We start from the raw sequence: 20,078 nt of genomic DNA on the forward strand, positions 1-20,078 counted from the left end.
TTAGAATACCGGTGTAGTATCCTTTAGAATACCTGTGTAGTATCCTTTAGAATACCTGTGTAGTATCCTTTAGAATAACTGTGTAGTATCCTTTAGAATACCGGTGTAGTATCCTTTAGAATACCTGTGTAGTATCCTTTAGAACACCTGTGTAGTATCCTTTAGAATACCTGTGTAGTATCCTTTAGAATACCTGTGTAGTATCCTTTAGAATACCTGTGTAGTATCCTTTAGAATACCTGTGTAGTATCCTTTAGAATACCTGTGTAGTATCCTTTAGAACACCTGTGTAGTATCCTTTAGAACACCTGTGTAGTATCCTTTAGAATACCTGTGTAGTATCCTTTAGAATACCTGTGTAGTATCCTTTAGAATACCTGTGTAGTATCCTTTAGAATAACTGTGTAGTATCCTTTAGAACACCTGTGTAGTATCCTTTAGAACACCTGTGTAGTATCCTTTAGAATACCTGTGTAGTATCCTTTAGAATACCTGTGTAGTATCCTTTAGAATACCTGTGTAGTATCCTTTAGAATACCTGTGTAGTATCCTTTAGAATACCTGTGTAGTATCCTTTAGAACACCTGTGTAGTATCCTTTAGAACACCTGTGTAGTATCCTTTAGAATACCTGTGTAGTATCCTTTAGAATACCTGTGTAGTATCCTTTAGAATACCTGTGTAGTATCCTTTAGAATAACTGTGTAGTATCCTTTAGAATACCTGTGTAGTATCCTTTAGAATACCTGTGTAGTATCCTTTAGAATACCTGTGTAGTATCCTTTAGAATAACTGTGTAGTATCCTTTAGAATACCTGTGTAGTATCCTTTAGAATACCTGTGTAGTATCCTTTAGAATACCTGTGTAGTATCCTTTCGAATACCTGTGTAGTTTGGCTTGACCCCCCTGTATTTTGTTTTGTCTGTCTTTGGTTTGTGTTGCGTCTGTCTTTTTTGTGTTTTGTCTATGTTGTCGTCTCTGACCATTTTCACTCGATCGTGGCGACCTGAACAGTACTGTGCTGGCTCAGATGTTTTCTTTACACATCCCCTCTGTTAGGTGTGTTGTCTCTCTATACTCTGCACCATATCCGCGGGAAGTAGGGAGGCTGAGGGTGCTGTAACACCTCCTAATAATACAAACTAATTAAAAACTCCTGTATTAGCAGACCGATATAGCCGTCTGTAACGCAGACCTCAAACAATATTTCACCAAGATGTTATTTTCTTTTTTGCCACCACGTTTGGTGAAAGAAACGCAGCACCCCCACCCCCAAACATCTTCCCGCGGCTACAACGTCTATATTGTGTCTGTGTTGATCATGTTATATTTCCATAGTCTGCTACAGTATGTCCGTTGGTTTCTGCTTCATCTCTGTGTCATATCCTGATGTTGTTCTTTACGTTCCACAGAGAACATGATCAAGTACACAGGGAGCCCCGACAGCCTGCGCTCGCGCACGCCCATGATCACGCCCGACCTGGAGAGCGGGGTCAAGGTGTGGCACCTGGTGAAGAACCACGAACACGGGGACCAGAAGGAGGGAGACCGCGGCTCCAAGATGGTCTCTGAGATATACCTGACCAGGCTGCTGGCCACTAAGGTGAGTTATCACACCAACGTACACACACACCTAGACTAGAGTAAGTCATTTCAGGTGAGGAATAATATTCAAATATAATATTATTCCTCATCCCCTGTAGGCTCTGAGACCTAAGTGAAAATATGTAGATGTATATTGTGTCTTTCAGACCTCAGCAGCATATCTAATGATAGAGGTGACACACAAAGGTACAACCTGTAAAGGCTTTTTCTGTAGACAGAGATGTTATCTGGTGAAAAACAGAAATGGAAATAGCCGTAAAATGAGTCTCTTTGAGCATGCCAGGGCGCTATTGCCCCTCAGAAAATCAGTTAATTTGGTTTGGAGGGAATCGTGACTTTGATCCCACTGCTCAATGGGGAATTACCAATCCACTTGCTAATGATGCACCTCCTTTACATCACACATGCTTTCTTCCAGAGAGTGAGAGAGAATGAGAGAGGGAAAGAGAGAATGAGAGAGGGAGAGAGGGAGGGAGGAAGAGTAAGAGAGAATGAGAGAGGGAAAGAGAGAATGAGAGAGGGGGAGAGGGAAGGAGAGAGGGATGGAGGGAGGGAGAGTGAGAGAGGGAAAGAGAGAATGAGGGAGGGAGGGAGGGAGGGAGGGAGGGAGGGAGGGAGGGAGGGAGGGAGGGAGGGAGGGAGGGAGGGAGGGAGGGAGGGAGGGAGGGAGGGAGGGAGGGAGGGAGGATGAGAGAGGGAGGATGAGAGAGGGAAAGAGAGAATGAGAGAGGGGGAGAGGGAAGGAGAGAGGGAGGGAGGGAGAGTGAGAGAGAATGAGAGAGGGGGAGAGAGAAGGAGAGAGGGAGGGAGGGAGAGAGAGAGAGAAAGAGAGAGGGAAAGAGAAAGAGAGAGGGAGGGAGGGCGAGAGGGAAGAAGGCACGATCCTGTAGTGTGGTGTTGGTGGTGTTGGTCGTGTTGGTGGTGTTGTAATTTGTGACCATTCCATGGTCTTTGTGTAGTGGTTCAGACAGACACTCTGCCTGGTTTTCTGGTTCTATAATGGGAGTGCTTAGTGGCAGGATTCACACACACACTCATCAACAGAGTTGTTGGCAGAGATGGCTGAGGAGGAAACAGAGTTATGGAGAGAGAGTGTTGTCTGTCATTTCTCTGGCGTGTGTTGTGATTGCCAGCGAGCAGTCACTGTGGAGCTGTGTAATGAACATGGCAAACGCTCTCGCTATGAAGCACATGTACCAGAGCTACAGTCTAACACGCTTAGACAGACAAAAACAGTCAGTCACACACACACACACACACACACACACACACACACACACACACACACACACACACACACACACACACACACACACACACACACACACACACACACACACACACACACACACACACACTGAGCAATGCTCTATTTACCTGGGATGACCCTGGTCAGGGGGGAATGTGATGCAGAGACGGCATGTCATCTTTACAGATGGAGTGTTTTTGTGAAGTAATCGGTTTATCTTGGGGTCCATCTCTCTTGTTGAGGTATGACTGGGCCGACAGCCCTGTAATTGACTGCGTTTGACTTTCACCTCACCAGTAAATACCGTCGGTCGGCCCGGCGCTGACGTCCCCCATTTTTGGTCCATCAGTGTCACTCTGATGGGGGGGCAAAGGGCTTATTTCTTGATTGCGTTCTCTATTCCTCTTTTCCTCTCTCTCTCTTTCTCTCTCTCTGTTTGTGACAACACCAGCACCCCTTCACCCACTCAGTCTTTGCTGTTTTGTTTTCTTTCCACTCATCCTAAATGACAGGGTAGTTCTGATGCAGGCAGCACTGTCTGTCCTCATCCTAAATGACAGGGTAGATCTGATGCAGGCAACACTGTCTGTCCTCATCCTAAACGACAGGGTAGTTCTGATGCAGGCAGCACTGTCTGTCCTCATCCTAAACGACAGGGTAGTTCTGATGCAGGCAACACTGTCTGTCCTCATCCTAAACGACAGGGTAGTTCTGATGCAGGCAGCACTGTCTGTCCTCATCCTAAATGACAGGGTAGTTCTGATGCAGGCAGCACTGTCTGTCCTCATCCTAAACGACAGGGTAGTTCTGATGCAGGCAGCACTGTCTGTCCTCATCCTAAATGACAGGGTAGTTCTGATGCAGGCAGCACTGTCTGTCCTCATCCTAAATGACAGGGTAGTTCTGATGCAGGCAACACTGTCTGTCCTCATCCTAAATGACAGGGTAGTTCTGATGCAGGAAGCACTGTCTGTCCTCATCCTAAACGACAGGGTAGTTCTGATGCAGGCAGCACTGTCTGTCCTCATCCTAAACGACAGGGTAGTTCTGATGCAGGCAGCACTGTCTGTCCTCATCCTAAATGACAGGGTAGTTCTGATGCAGGCAGCACTGTCTGTCCTCATCCTAAATGACAGGGTAGTTCTGATGCAGGCAACACTGTCTGTCCTCATCCTAAATGACAGGGTAGTTCTGATGTAGGCAGCACTGTCTGTCCTCATCCTAAACGACAGGGTAGTTCTGATGTAGGCAGCACTGTCTGTCCTCATCCTAAATGACAGGGTAGTTCTGATGCAGGCAGCACTGTCTGTCCTCATCCTAAATGACAGGGTAGTTCTGATGCAGGCAGCACTGTCTGTCCTCATCCTAAACGACAGGGTAGTTCTGATGCAGGCAGCACTGTCTGTCCTCATCCTAAACGACAGGGTAGTTCTGATGCAGGCAGCACTGTCTGTCCTCATCCTAAACGACAGGGTAGTTCTGATGCAGGCAACACTGTCTGTCCTCATCCTAAATGACAGGGTAGTTCTGATGCAGGCAACACTGTCTGTCCTCATCCTAAATGACAAGGTAGATCTGATGCAGGCAACACTGTCTGTCCTCATCCTAAATGACAGGGTAGTTCTGATGCAGGCAACACTGTCTGTCCTCATCCTAAATGACAGGGTAGTTCTGATGCAGGCAACACTGTCTGTCCTCATCCTAAATGACAGGGTAGTTCTGATGCAGGCTACACTGTCTGTCCTCATCCTAAATGACAGGGTAGTTCTGATGCAGGCAACACTGTCTGTCCTCATCCTAAACGACAGGGTAGTTCTGATGCAGGCAGCACTGTCTGTCCTCATCCTAAACGACAGGGTAGTTCTGATGCAGGCAGCACTGTCTGTCCTCATCCTAAACGACAGGGTAGTTCTGATGCAGGCAGCACTGTCTGTCCTCATCCTAAATGACAGGGTAGTTCTGATGCAGGCAGCACTGTCTGTCCTCATCCTAAATGACAGGGTAGTTCTGATGCAGGCAGCACTGTCTGTCCTCATCCTAAACGACAGGGTAGTTCTGATGCAGGCTACACTGTCTGTCCTCATCCTAAACGACAGGGTAGTTCTGATGCAGGCTACACTGTCTGTCCTCATCCTAAATGACAGGGTAGTTCTGATGCAGGCAGCACTGTCTGTCCTCATCCTAAATGACAGGGTAGTTCTGATGCAGGCTACACTGTCTGTCCTCATCCTAAACGACAGGGTAGTTCTGATGCAGGCTACACTGTCTGTCCTCATCCTAAACGACAGGGTAGATCTGATGCAGGCAACACTGTCTGTCCTCATCCTAAGTGACAGGGTAGTTCTGATGCAGGAAGCACTGTCTGTCCTCATCCTAAATGACAGGGTAGTTCTGATGCAGGCAGCACTGTCTGTCCTCATCCTAAACGACAGGGTAGTTCTGATGCAGGCAGCACTGTCTGTCCTCATCCTAAATGACAGGGTAGTTCTGATGCAGGCAACACTGTCTGTCCTCATCCTAAACGACAGGGTAGTTCTGATGCAGGCAGCACTGTCTGTCCTCATCCTAAATGACAGGGTAGTTCTGATGCAGGCAGCACTGTCTGTCCTCATCCTAAACGACAGGGTAGTTCTGATGTAGGCAGCACTGTCTGTCCTCATCCTAAACGACAGGGTAGTTCTGATGCAGGCAACACTGTCTGTCCTCATCCTAAACGACAGGGTAGTTCTGATGCAGGCAGCACTGTCTGTCCTCATCCTAAACGACAGGGTAGTTCTGATGCAGGCAGCACTGTCTGTCCTCATCCTAAACGACAGGGTAGTTCTGATGCAGGCAGCACTGTCTGTCCTCATCCTAAACGACAGGGTAGTTCTGATGCAGGCAGCACTGTCTGTCCTCATCCTAAATGACAGGGTAGTTCTGATGCAGGCAGCACTGTCTGTCCTCATCCTAAATGACAGGGTAGTTCTGATGCAGGCAGCACTGTCTGTCTGTGAGGCTAGATTCTAGATTACACATTGTCTTTAAAGTACAGTGTAATGATGGGCTAGGTTTTAGTTTCCGTGTGTGTGTGTGTGTGTGTGTGTGTGTGTGTGTGTGTGTGTGTGTGTGTGTGTGTGTGTGTGTGTGTGTGTGTGTGTGTGTGTGTGTGTGTGTGTGTGTGTGTGTGTGTGTGTGTGTGTGTTTCAGTGGGCTGTAATGGCAGCTCGTGCTCTCAGGGGACAGATGAAGGAATATCATGATGAAGTTGTCTGTCTGTGGGATTCCTTACTCACACACACACACACGTATAACACACACACACACACACACACTACATGTATAACAGCCTCCCTGCCACTAAACTGTCCCCACGACTACACAGGGTTTGAGGAAGAAATTTATATTTTCATCTTCATAGGCAAATGATAAGCTGTCAGAAATGTGGGACATGGTAGAATCCCGGCTGTGATTGTCAGCTAACTGGATTCTCCTCTCACTCCCCCCTCCCTCTCTTCTCTCTGACTCAGTCACCGCTCCACCCAAATTGGGATTTTTATTTTCCGCTTGTGCACACCTCATCTGACACACTGCGCGCTTGTGGCTCTTTCCAGATAGGCTTCCCTCACTGTCGCTTTTTTCATTCTGTCCTCTCTTCTCTTCTCCCCCTCGCATTCTATCAGCTCATTCGTTACAAGTGGATTAGATTTTCTCTTTCTACCTATCTCGTTCTCTCTCTTCTCTCCTCCTTAAAGACGAGAACATTAAATCAAATTAGGGTCAATGGTGCAGTGTGTGAGCTAATCCCTCCACACAAAGAGGCTTAGGAGATGTGCCTCCTGTTCCCAGATATTATTAAAAGTGAACTGTGAAAAAACAATTTCCCATCAAAGCCCAGAGATTTAGGACCAGGGAGAGCTGGAGAGAGAGAGGGAGAGAGAGAGAGAGGGGGGGGGGATGGAGAGAAAACACATCAGGAAACAACATCAGATACACAGGATAAAACACACTCTCAGTCAGACGCACACACCACCAGAGGCTGGTGAGGGGAGGATGGCTCATAATAATGGATGGAATGTAGTAAACACTTTACTTGACACCCAGCGTCAGGACACGTTATGACACGGTCATAACCATGTCATAATATCTGACGTAACGTGTCATAACCTGTTATAATATGGTCATAACACTCATGACATATGTTGACCTGTTGTGACATATATAGTGTTATTTTATGGCTGGTTATGACACCTACATAAGAGTGTCAAAACCCACAAAACATACCACACAAGGAAAAACATTCCATTACATCATAGCCTAAGTCTTTTTTTATTTTTATTGACCATATTAAATTATCATTGTAATTGCACACAAATTGATGTCAGACATGTACCTGCCCCAATACTCTGTTTCTGATGACTGGGATGAATGCAGGAGCAGATTTCAGAAGCAGGACAAGACATCCTCTTTTTGACAGATGACTGATAAAAGGGCATGTACGTGATAGGCCTATCTGGCGTATATGATTATGATGGTCATAATGCTTCTTGACAGTGTCATAAAGTGTATTTTCTACAAGTTATTTAAAATGTAATGAATTCTTTACAGTCATCTTTTGTTCATCATAACAACAAAGGATTTAAGAAACAAACTTTAAAACTTCTTGGCAGGGAAAAAACTAATTTGAATAAATGTGGGTTTTGACAGTCTTATGTAGGTGTTATAACCAGCCATAAAATAACGCAATATATGTCACAACAGGTGTAAATATTTTGGTCTTAGAGTGTTATAACCATATTATGACAGGTTATGACAAGTTATGTCAGCTATTATGCCATGGTTATGACTGTGTCATGACGTGTTATGACACTGGGTTTCAAGTAAAGTGTTCCTGATGTGTCTGATACCGATGTGTCTGATACCGATGTGTCTGATACCAGTGTTGCAGACACCTGTCGCCATTCTCTCTGTCTCTGTGTGTGTTGTCTGTCGCTCACTGCTGATCTCTCTGCTTCCACAGGGCACTTTACAGAAGTTTGTGGACGACCTGTTTGAGACCATCTTCAGCACGGCCCACCGAGGCAGCGCCCTGCCCCTGGCCATCAAGTACATGTTTGACTTCCTGGATGAGCAGGCTGACAAGCACAGCATCCATGACCCGCATGTCAGACACACATGGAAAAGCAACTGGTGAGACACTGGAGACATCTGGCCTTTCCTGTTGTTTTACTGTGTACTGTGCTAAAACAGGTTAACAATGGAAGTGTACGGCAACCTCCCAACACACACACACACACACACACACATAGGTAGTTAGATACACACACATACATGGGTAGAAACACAGACACATGTACACTCTTGTGTATACACACACACACACACGGAAGTTTATCAGAGAGAAGTTGGCACTGCCCTAAATATGTCTCCCCGCTCCACCACCACCTCCATGCCTACGGAATGAACCATGGAGTGTGTGAACAATCTTCATTAAATCCATTGACGAAGAGCTAATCCCACAGGCAACCAATCAGGGCAGCCGGCTCTGACATTACCATGGTTACTGACCGGGACTGAGCCGCCCGTAGTCGCCAGGGCGAGGAAACCAGGGGAGGCTAGGTGAAGGAAGTGGACTCCAAATGAATATCCTCTGATTAATTTAGACCCGTGTCCCCCTCCTGAAGGGGTGGCAGGGTTAAATAACCTGGAGTGGATTAGAATGAGGAAGAGAGGAGGAGAGGAGGGGTGGAGGAGAAGAGGAAATGGACTCAGTGGGAGTTAAACACCACGCTAATAACTCATTAGCCCCTGGCCTTCGCCATGGTCCCATCATGCATCACTCAGCTCCGGCCCAAAGGACCATGGGGCTGGGAATTGATTTGTGGGGCAGTCGGCCGGAGAAGAGTGGAGAGAGAGGGGGAAAGAGAGACTATTTACTTCATGGTCCTAATTTGTATCCTTCCCAGTGTCTGCGTTATTGCACCATTTGCAAAAGAGAGTGTTAAGTGTTTTCCAAGAGCTCTGTAGGTCGCTCTTACAATAGACATTAATGGAATCACTCTCGCAAGAGGGGAAACGTTAAACAGTCATTTATCATAAGACACTGGTAACGCTTAGTGACTACTGCTGATTCCACTGTCAGGGAGATCCAGGTCCTCTCTCTGCATGTGGGGCTTTCTGCTTGTTTGTGTGTGTGTGTGTGTGTGTGTGTGTGTGTGTGTGTGTGTGTGTGTGTGTGTGTGTGTGTGTGTGTGTGTGTGTGTGTGTGTGTGTGTGTGTGTGTGTGTGTGTGTGTGTGTGTGTGTGTGTGTGTGTGTGTGTGCGTGAGAAAATGTGTGTGTGCGTGACTGTCCGTTAATGTGTGTGCGCACGTGCAGGCGTATGTGCATGTCTGTCTGTCTTTCTGTCTGTGTGTACATGTGTATCCACCTCTGAGTGTCACTAAAGACTGTATTCTGTTAGAACAAAACACTGATCCATTCAGAGTGATACTACAACAGGTCCAGTCATCATCACACAGCCCATTAAATACACCCAGCCAGCTCAGAGCACCATGTCCCCTGTTCTACACCAAGCAGTGGTGACATATCCTTCAAACCAGATTATTAAATACACCCAGCCAGCTCAGAGCACCATGTCCCCTGTTCTACACCAAGCAGTGGTGACATATCCTTCAAACCAGATTATTAAATACACCCAGCCAGCTCAGAGCACCATGTCCCCTGTTCTACACCAAGCAGTGGTGACATATCCTTCAAACCAGATTATTAAATACACCCAGCCAGCTCAGAGCACCATGTCCCCTGTTCTACACCAAGCAGTGGTGACATATCCTTCAAACCAGATTATTAAATACACCCAGCCAGCTCAGAGCACCATGTCCCCTGTTCTACACCAAGCAGTGGTGACATATCCTTCAAACCAGATTATTAAATACACCCAGCCAGCTCAGAGCACCATGTCCCCTGTTCTACACCAAGCAGTGGTGACATATCCTTCAAACCAGATTATTAAATACACCCAGCCAGCTCAGAGCACCATGTCCCCTGTTCTACACCAAGCAGTGGAGGTGTATCCTTCAAACCAGATTATTCTCTGCCCTGTGTAATTCTCCAGCAGCAGAGATAGATTGAGATAATCCATCCTAACCTGAGATTGAAATTGAGAGACACACAGCTGTGTGTGGTTTCCAAGAAACTATCCTGTCATTGTCATGTCTCTGGATGAGAGTCTAGACCTTTTTCTGTGCTGCAGTTATTCATAGATATGTCGACCATGTTAGTAGACTGAATTAATGTGGCGTAGGTATAATAGTTCCTCATTAAGGCAGTTTTTATTTGTTTAGGGGTCGATAATAGTCTATTTTCCTGTCAGCCATATTGTTTGATTCCCAGAAGCAGGCTGGTACAGGAAGAGCCTCTGACAGACAGACCTTCCATCATCACTCAGTCCAGTGCATGGTTGACTGTGTGATCATCCACCATGGTTGACTGTATGATCATCCACCATGGTTGACTGTGTGATCATCCACCATGGTTGACTGTGTGATCATCCACCATGGTTGACTGTGTGATCATCCACCATGGTTGACTGTGTGATCATTCACCCTGGTTGACTGTGTAATCATCCACCATGGTTGACTGTGTAATCATCCACCATGGTTGACTGTGTGATCATCCACCATGGTTGACTGTGTGATCATCCACCATGGTTGACTGTGTGATCATCCACCATGGTTGACTGTGTGATCATCCACCATGGTTGACTGTGTGATCATCCACCATGGTTGACTGTGTGATCATTCACCCTGGTTGACTGTGTAATCATCCACCATGGTTGACTGTGTAATCATCCACCATGGTTGACTGTGTAATCATCCCGCAGCATAGAAGGCTGGTGGGAAGAGCTATAGGAGGACGGGCTCATTATAATAGCTGGAATGGAATACATGGAATGGTACCAAACACATCAACCACATGGAAACCACGTTTGACTGTTCCATGGATTCCATTCCAGCCATTACAACGAGCCCATCCTCCTATAGCTCCTCCCACCTGCCTCCTCTGTCCCCCAGCATATGACCTTTACTTGCCCTCCTCATTACTAATGGTTTGAGAGAGTGTGTGTGTGTGTGTGTGTGTGTGTGTGTGTGTGTGTGTGTGTGTGTGTGTGTGTGTGTGAGTGTGAGTGTGTGAGTGTGAGTGTGAGTGTGAGTGAATGTGTGTGTTTGAGTGTGTGTGAGTGTGTGTGTTTGAGTCAGACTCCTAGAGCTCCTCCAGATGGTGTCTTTTGGATTAGCAGTCAGTGTGTCGACATCTCCCTCTCATCCTCTTTCTTCAGTGTGTGTCCCTTCAGCAAGCAGCGTTTTAATTACCAGCTTCTAGAGCAGACTGGCACACACATGCCCACATTGCACAGCACACACAACTCATCTGTGTCCTTAATCACATAAACCCACCACACTCTCCCAATGACAGCAGCAGACAGGAAGGAAGACACATCCCTCTGAAGGTTGACAACAGAGATGTTACAGTGATATTACACTAAATCACATTCTTCATATAGACATTACATTCTATTTCTACCCAGCCTGAAATATAGGCTACAGTATGAGTACCAGAACCATGGATCAGTATTGATCCAAGATTACACTGTTGTTTGATTTGATTTGTGGGTATTGGGTCAATATTTACCTTTAATCCGTCCTCTCTCTGTGGAAACCCAGGGATTACTCCTACTGATGTTAGCTAGGCCAACACTCACTAGCCATGACAATGACCATAATAATACATTTTATTTTAAGTGCTTTTCAAGATGCCCAAAGTCACTTTAGGGTGATTGGATGGTAATGGAACCACACAGAGACTGATCCTTCACCCCAAAATGCCAAACAAAAACCATTGACCTCAAAGTTCAACAACCCATACAACTCCATGCACAATGACAACTCCATGCACTATGACAACTCCATGCACAATGACAACTCCATGCACTATGACAACTCCATGCACTATGACAACTCCATGCACTATGACAACTCCATGCACTATGACAACTCCATGCACTATGACAACTCCATGCACTATGACAACTCCATGCACAATGACAACTCCGAACTGCCCAACAAAAATGGATAATAACATTTACTGGGAAAACCAACGGAGTTGGCAAGACCGCACAAACAGATCTGGGACCTGGCTAAACACTCACTGGGCCTGGACAATACTATGTAGTGTAGTGCCTCAGTGCTGTGCACTCTCACCTTCCCTGAGTAAAAGGGTTGTTCCTGTCTGACTGACCGTTGACAGTTCAGAGACACATTCACTATCTGATTGAAGACTTCATCTCTGTAAAGACAAAAGCAGTGTCATAACTGCGTTCAAACATCTGTAAAATATGTCAGAAGATGTCAATTCCAAGTGGACAGCTGCTCTCCATATACCCCAATGTGTTTGGACTCATTGGATATGTTATATCAGATCAAACATCCAAAACAATGAAACGTCCCCCACAGACAACAATCAATGTAAAGCTGCACAATGATCAATAACCAAATACCACTTGGGCAGAACTCAGATCTTCATTCATACCCATGCCAGTCTAGCCTGGGATCCTGGACACCACAGTGTGAATAACATACTTTACAGTTTGGGGAAAAGTTAGGTTGTACGGAGGTATTGGCAGAACAATTGCCACAATGCAAACACAGCTCTCTATCGTCTCCTAGCGATAGTTTGTCAGATAAACCTGTATTGTGTCACATTCACTGAAATCTAAATATCATTATGGACCTGGCCCAGAGATGGAACGTGTGAAGAGACTCTTTAAATCTGACCTTTCCCCTCGGAAACCATCTAGACCTTAACCTAGTATTGGCCAGCTGCGCCAGATTGACGACAATCAAGACTTGCATCACGGCGGTGTTAATATCCTTTCATCCGTCCGCTAATCCCAGAAGATTCGTCCAGATTAATTCAGTCATAATGCCAAGGTTTCCCTCGCCAAATCCTCTTTTGTTAGGTCGTACAACTGAATGATTGTACAGCAGGTTGGGGGGGAGGACATGTCGGGAGAGGGGTTATTCAAATGATTCCGTGTTATTTTCTCCCTCCTCCCTGATGTTGCACACACAGTCGGTCCATCCTCTAGACTGCAGTGTCTTGCCGGTTTGGCTTTTGCCACGTCATCCAAAACCATGCTGCCCAGTTAATGAGAGAGAGAGAGAGAGAGAAGGAAATCCAAGCAATTCTCAGTCCTGCCTTTATACCACCTGATCTGTAACACACACTAGCACCTGTGCTACCTCTCTCCATTCGTTCCAAGGCCAACAAATAAACAGACTTGTGTTTTGATTATTCTAGACAGGCATGGAATGGGCCGCATGTCTATACAAGGCAATATGAACAGTGTTGGTGTGAAGCCCCCAGACACAGCTGGAAACCATGAAGCCCTGGCGTTGCCTGCTTTTAAGATTAGGGCTTTATTAAATCGCTCACACATCAAATAGAAGGCATCAGCAACAAGCCGTGTACTAGATTGCAAAGTGAATGGGTCCTCATTCCCTTCTGCCACTGAATGTGTTAGCTCAGACTGACCACATCCACCGGCTGGCTTTAACCAATGTGAGTTGTTGTATGTTCAGGGATGTAATCTGCTTGGATTTGGATTTGAACAAGGATTGTTATTAAAGTCTAAATGTAGAAAATCACCTCGATGTCTTCTGTTTCATATCACAGAGAAGCATTCCTAGAAATGTACCTGGTGTATCTTGTGGTAATAGACTGTTCTCTGTCCCCTGTAAGGCCAGAGTGTTGTGTTTACATGATGTCTCCTCTATAGCCCACCTCTAAGGTTCTGACGTTCCACCATGACATGATATTCCCTAACTCTCTCTGTCCCTCCCCTATAGCCTACCTCTGAGGTTCTGGGTGAATGTGATCAAGAACCCCCAGTTTGTGTTCGACATCCACAAGAGCAGCATCACGGACGCCTGTCTGTCTGTGGTGGCCCAGACCTTCATGGACTCCTGCTCTACCTCAGAACACCGCCTGGGCAAGGACTCCCCCTCCAACAAGCTGCTCTACGCCAAGGACATCCCCAGTTACAAGAGCTGGGTGGAGAGGTGAGAGGATGATGGGATGGGTGTGTGTTTGTGAGGTGGGGGGGTGGTTTGGAGAGTTTGTGCACTGTGTGTGTGTGGGGGGGGGGGGGGGTCTGGGGAGTTTGTGTACTGTGTGTGTGAGGTGGGGGGGCTGGTTTGGTGTGTGTGTGTGTGTGAGTGAGTGAGTTGGGGGGGCTGGTTTGGGGTGTGTGTGAGTGAATTGGGGGGGCTGGTTTGGGGTGTGTGTGAGTGAGTTGGGGGGGCTGGTTTGGGGTGTGTGTGAGTGAGTTGGGGGGCTGGTTTGGGGGGTGTGTGAGTGAGTTGGGGGGCTGGTTTGGGGGGGTGTGAGTGAGTTGGGGGGGCTGATTTGGGGTGTGTGTGAGTGAGTTGGGGGGGCTGGTTTGGGGTGTGTGTGAGTGAGTTGGGGGGGCTGGTTTGGGGTGTGTGTGAGTGAGTTGGGGGGGCTGGTTTGGGGGGTGTGTGAGTGAGTTGGGTGGGCTGGTTTGGGGTGTGTGTGAGTGAGTTGGGGGGGCTGGTTTGGGGTGTGTGTGAGTGAGTTGGGGGGGCTGGTTTGGGGTGTGTGTGAGTGAGTTGGGGGGCTGGTTTGGGGTGTGTGTGAGTGAGTTGGGGGGGGCTGGTTTGTGGTGTGTGTGAGTGAGTTGGGGGGGCTGGTTTGGGGTGTGTGTGAGTGAGTTGGGGGGGTTGGTTTGGGGTGTGTGTGAGTGAGTTGGGGGGGCTGGTTTGGGGTGTGTGTGAGTGAGTTGGGGGGGCTGGTTTGGGGTGTGTGTGAGTGATTTGGGGGGGCTGGTTTGGGGTGTGTGTGAGTGAGTTGGGGGGCTGGTTTGGGGTGTGTGTGAGTGAGTTGGGAGGTTGGTTTGGGGTGTGTGTGTAACTACAGCATGTCTCTCTCTCTTTGCCAGGTTCTATATAGAGCTACATGTGAGTGTAACATGAGAGGACAGTTCAACATGTGGTTCTGTCGTCCTATGGATGTGTGCCAGCCATTTTGTCCATAAACATCCCTGATAGACTGTAGTCTGCCCCTTGTCTCACAAGTACACACAGTAGGGCTGTCGTGTTGTGATCCCTGGGCCATGGAGAACACTCCAAATGAAAACCCACTGGGAATGGATGGCAGTGCCTCCTAATGCTGGAGAGGTAGAGGGGAGGCAGGCACAGCCACAGTGTGTTCTCTGTCCTGCCCAGGTACAACCATGTGTGTGTGCAGTTAGGAGATTACCGCTGCACAGCAGTAGTGGTGGTCATTTGTCCAAATTAGAGTTTTATTACATTTATTTGGTCAGTGGTAGAGTGCTGAATAAAAGATGGGGCTTGTGAAGCGGTTCCAAAGTATTTCTGTGTTAGTGCTCAGCGCTAGCCACAGGACAGGGATATACTGTATGTGGTGCTTTAAATGACTGGTACCCAACGAGGAGTTTTGTCTCGGACCGTATTCATCAGGCTGAGATGTACAGTGTGTGTGTGCGTGGGACACTGTGTGACACTGTGCATGCATGTGTGTGTAAGCATGTGCGTGTGTGTTTTATATTAACAGTGCATGATCTATATGATCAAGGCTCCAGCCACCCGAGTCATAGACTGTTGTCTCTGCTACCTCACGGCAAGCGGTACCAGAGCGCCAAGTCGAGGTCCAAAAGGCTTCTTAACAGCTTCTACCCCAAGCCATAAGACTCCTGAACAGCTAATCAAAGGGCTACCCAGATCCCTATTTTACGCTGCTGCTACTCTGTTTATCATCTATGCATAGTCACTTTAACTCTACCTACATGTATATATTACCTTGACTAACTGGTGCCCCAGCACATTGACTCTGTACCGGTACCCCTTGTATATAGTCTCGCTTGTTTATGTAATGAATACAAGTTGATTTGCTCTTATAGTTACTCCCAGTGATATATAGATGGGTTATCTTATAGTTACTCCCAGTGATATATAGATGGGTTATCTTATAGTTACTCCTAGTGATATATAGATGGGTTATCTTATAGTTACTCCCAGTGATATATTGATGGGTTATCTTATAGTTAGTCCCAGTGATATATAGATGGGTTATCTTATAGTTAGTCCCAGTGATATATAGATGGGTTATCTTATAGTTAGTCCCAGTGATATATAGATGGGTTATCTTATAGTTAGTCCCAGTGATATATAGATGGGTTATCTTATAGTTAGTCCCAGTGTTATATAGATGGGTTATCTTATAGTTAGTCCCAGTGATATATAGATGGGTTATCTTATAGTTAGTCCCAGTGTTATATAGATGGGTTATCTTATAGTTAGTCCCAGTGATATATAGATGGGTTATCTTATAGTTAGTCCCAGTGTTATATAGATGGGTTATCTTATAGTTAGTCCCAGTGTTATATAGATGGGTTATCTTATAGTTAGTCCCAGTGTTATATAGATGGGTTATCTTATAGTTAGTCCCAGTGTTATATAGATGGGTTATCTTATAGTTAGTCCCAGTGTTATATAGATGGGTTATCTTATAGTTAGTCCCAGTGTTATATAGATGGGTTATCTTATAGTTAGTCCCAGTGTTATATAGATGGGTTATCTTATAGTTAGTCCCAGTGTTATATAGATGGGTTATCTTATAGTTAGTCCCAGTGTTATATAGATGGGTTATCTTATAGTTAGTCCCAGTGTTATATAGATGGGTTATCTTATAGTTAGTCCCAGTGTTATATAGATGGGTTATCTTATAGTTAGTCCCAGTGATATATAGATGGGTTATCTTATAGTTAGTCCCAGTGTTATATAGATGGGTTATCTTATAGTTAGTCCCAGTGTTATATAGATGGGTTATCTTATAGTTAGTCCCAGTGATATATAGATGGGTTATCTTATAGTTAGTCCCAGTGTTATATAGATGGGTTATCTTATAGTTAGTCCCAGTGTTATATAGATGGGTTATCTTATAGTTAGTCCCAGTGTTATATAGATGGGTTATCTTATAGTTAGTCCCAGTGTTATATAGATGGGTTATCTTATAGTTAGTCCCAGTGATATATAGATGGGTTATCTTATAGTTAGTCCCAGTGTTATATAGATGGGTTATCTTATAGTTAGTCCCAGTGTTATATAGATGGGTTATCTTATAGTTAGTCCCAGTGATATATAGATGGGTTATCTTATAGTTAGTCCCAGTGTTATATAGATGGGTTATCTTATAGTTAGTCCCAGTGTTATATAGATGGGTTATCTTATAGTTAGTCCCAGTGTTATATAGATGGGTTATCTTATAGTTAGTCCCAGTGTTATATAGATGGGTTATCTTATAGTTAGTCCCAGTGATATATAGATGGGTTATCTTATAGTTAGTCCCAGTGTTATATAGATGGGTTATCTTATAGTTACTCCCTTTCAGAGGATGCATTCACAGTAAACCCTGCATATGTGGGCTCAATAGGAAATTACCTTTCAGTTTCAATCACGCTATAGCACTGAACTTCAGCGAATCAGATTGAATGGAGCCCTTAGTCTTCATGAGGCTTGGCAGTCGACGGGACAGAGGTGTGTGTAGTGTGATTGTGTGGATTTGAGTAGGGCTCAGGTTGGGATGCTTGGTTGTGATGTGTTGCAATACAAAGGTGCCATGGGCCTACTGTACGTACAGTAGTATCAGACTATCTGTGTCATTATCTCAGTTGACCCAGGTGCTATTCATTATTTGGACAGGAAATGTTCAATTCAAATAGCTGAAATACTCAATCAACCCCAGATTAAAAACACACAGGGTATACAGACAGAGATTCTACATCACAGGAGGCTGATGAGGGGAGGATTAAAAACACACAGGGTATACAGACAGAGATTCTACATCACAGGAGGCTGATGAGGGGAGGATAAAACACACAGGGTATACAGACAGAGATTCTACATCACAGGAGGCTGATGAGGTGAGGATAAAACACACAGGGTATACAGACAGAGATTCTACATCACAGGAGGCTGATGAGGGGAGGATAAAACACACAGGGTATACAGACAGAGATTCTACATCACAGGAGGCTGATGAGGGGAGGATAAAACACACAGGGTATACAGACAGAGATTCTACATCACAGGAGGCTGATGAGGTGAGGATAAAACACACAGGGTATACAGACAGAGATTCTACATCACAGGAGGCTGATGAGGGGAGGATAAAACACACAGGGTATACAGACAGAGATTCTACATCACAGGAGGCTGATGAGGGGAGGATAAAACACACAGGGTATACAGACAGAGATTCTACATCACAGGAGGCTGATGAGGGGAGGATTAAAACACACAGGGTATACAGACAGAGATTCTACATCACAGGAGGCTGATGAGGGGAGGATAAAACACACAGGGTATACAGACAGAGATTCTACATCACAGGAGGCTGATGAGGGGAGGATAAAACACACAGGGTATACAGACAGAGATTCTACATCACAGGAGGCTGATGAGGGGAGGATCAAACACACAGGGTATACAGACAGAGATTCTACATCACAGGAGGCTGATGAGGGGAGGATAAAACACACAGGGTATACAGACAGAGATTCTACATCACAGGAGGCTGATGAGGGGAGGATAAAACACACAGGGTATACAGACAGAGATTCTACATCACAGGAGGCTGATGAGGGGAGGACGGCTGATAATAATGTCCAGAACAGAGCAAATGGAATGTCATCAAACACCTGGAAACCATGGAAACCATTTGATTGATGTATTTGATACCATTCCTCTGATTCCTCTCCAGTCATTACCACGAGCCCGTTCTCCCATATTAAGGTGCCACCAACCTCCTGTGTTCTACATGTTGACTTTCTCAGAACCAAACAGCAAATCTAAAGACAGCGGAATCATGGGTAGTGTAGTTCTCTGTACAGATGAATCACTACTATTTAACTAAAAGCAGCAGTGCCAATCTAGAGGTTGTTAAGCTTCATATCAATGTGTTCCTGTTAGCGTTCCTGTTAGCGTTCCTGTTAGCGTTCCTGTTAGCGTTCCTGTTAGCGTTCCTGTTAGCGTTCCTGTTAGCGTTCCTGTTAGCGTTCCTGTTAGCGTTCCTGTTAACGTTCCTGTTAGCGTTCCTGTTAGCGTTCCTGTTAGCGTTCCTGTTAGCGTTCCTGTTAACGTTCCTGTTAGCGTTCCTGTTAGCGTTCCTGTTAGCGTTCCTGTTAACGTTCCTGTTAGCGTTCCTGTTAGCGTTCCTGTTAGCGTTCCTGTTAGCGTTCCTGTTAACGTTCCTGTTAGCGTTCCTGTTAGCGTTCCTGTTAGCGTTCCTGTTAGCGTTCCTGTTAGCGTTCCTGTTAGCGTTCCTGTTAACGTTCCTGTTAGCGTTCCTGTTAGCGTTCCTGTTAGCGTTCCTGTTAGCGTTCCCTGCTCTTTGCTTGCGACTGGGGCGCGTGAGGTGATTACTGATAAGGACCCGTTTCACAGGCTGAGTCTGACCTGCAGCTAGTGAGTAAACTGTTGACGTGTCATGTGGCATTAGGAGCGGGAGATGCTGATGGGGTTCGACAGCCGTGGGAGATCGGGAGAGTGATAAGATTTTAATCAGAGACTTCCTGTCCACACTGAAGCTATGTGACGGTCCTGTTACCTGTGGACCAGTTGGCGTTTATTTCTGAAGCATAAAAGTCTGAAGGAAGTATTCATGTCTAAGGTCAGGAGTCTTTGCAGAAAATCCAATTAGCATCCACATGATTCTGAGATGTAATGTTTCTATAGGTGAGGTTTAGTTGATCAATCCATATTTTGTGAGATCTAATTTAGTGTAATTGTAGTATGATTAGTCCCTCCACGTCATTGACATCAATCTTAATTAACAAATTAAATCTCAAAATAGTGTGTATAAACCCTGCAGTGCTCACAATCAGGATAGGCAAATTAGATCTCACAGTCATGTTGATTGGCAAAGCCTACCTGAAGGTTGTGATGTGCATTGAGACCATCAGCATAATCACACGATTTAATTTGCCCATCTATATACAATTGACCCTTCGCTAAGCCCTGTCCATGAATTTTGGCCAACCAATCACAGCTCTATAATGGATAGCAACTGTCATCGAGTCCAACACCTCAGACAAGCTCAAGTCTCTTCCCACACTCTCTTCCTTCTCTCCTCCTTCCTCTCCT

At 45.7% G+C, this 20,078-nt stretch overlaps 1 protein-coding gene across 1 annotated transcript in view; it reads left to right on the forward strand.

The window, feature by feature from the left end:
* The window catches only part of LOC120041415 (plexin-A4-like), a gene marked incomplete at its 5' end in the record, with an annotated part of 86,883 nt that overhangs the window by 57,982 nt on the left and 8,823 nt on the right, over positions 1-20,078 (forward strand). Inside the window, 3 exons of the mRNA XM_038986364.1 lie at positions 1,413-1,603; positions 7,854-8,023; positions 13,743-13,955. Coding sequence (XP_038842292.1) covers positions 1,413-1,603; positions 7,854-8,023; positions 13,743-13,955 — 574 coding nt within the window. The remainder of the gene's footprint in view (positions 1-1,412; positions 1,604-7,853; positions 8,024-13,742; positions 13,956-20,078) is intronic.

Source organism: Salvelinus namaycush, unplaced genomic scaffold, assembly GCF_016432855.1.
Source record: "Salvelinus namaycush isolate Seneca unplaced genomic scaffold, SaNama_1.0 Scaffold461, whole genome shotgun sequence".
In the NCBI taxonomy this organism is placed as follows: Eukaryota; Metazoa; Chordata; class Actinopteri; order Salmoniformes; family Salmonidae; genus Salvelinus; species Salvelinus namaycush.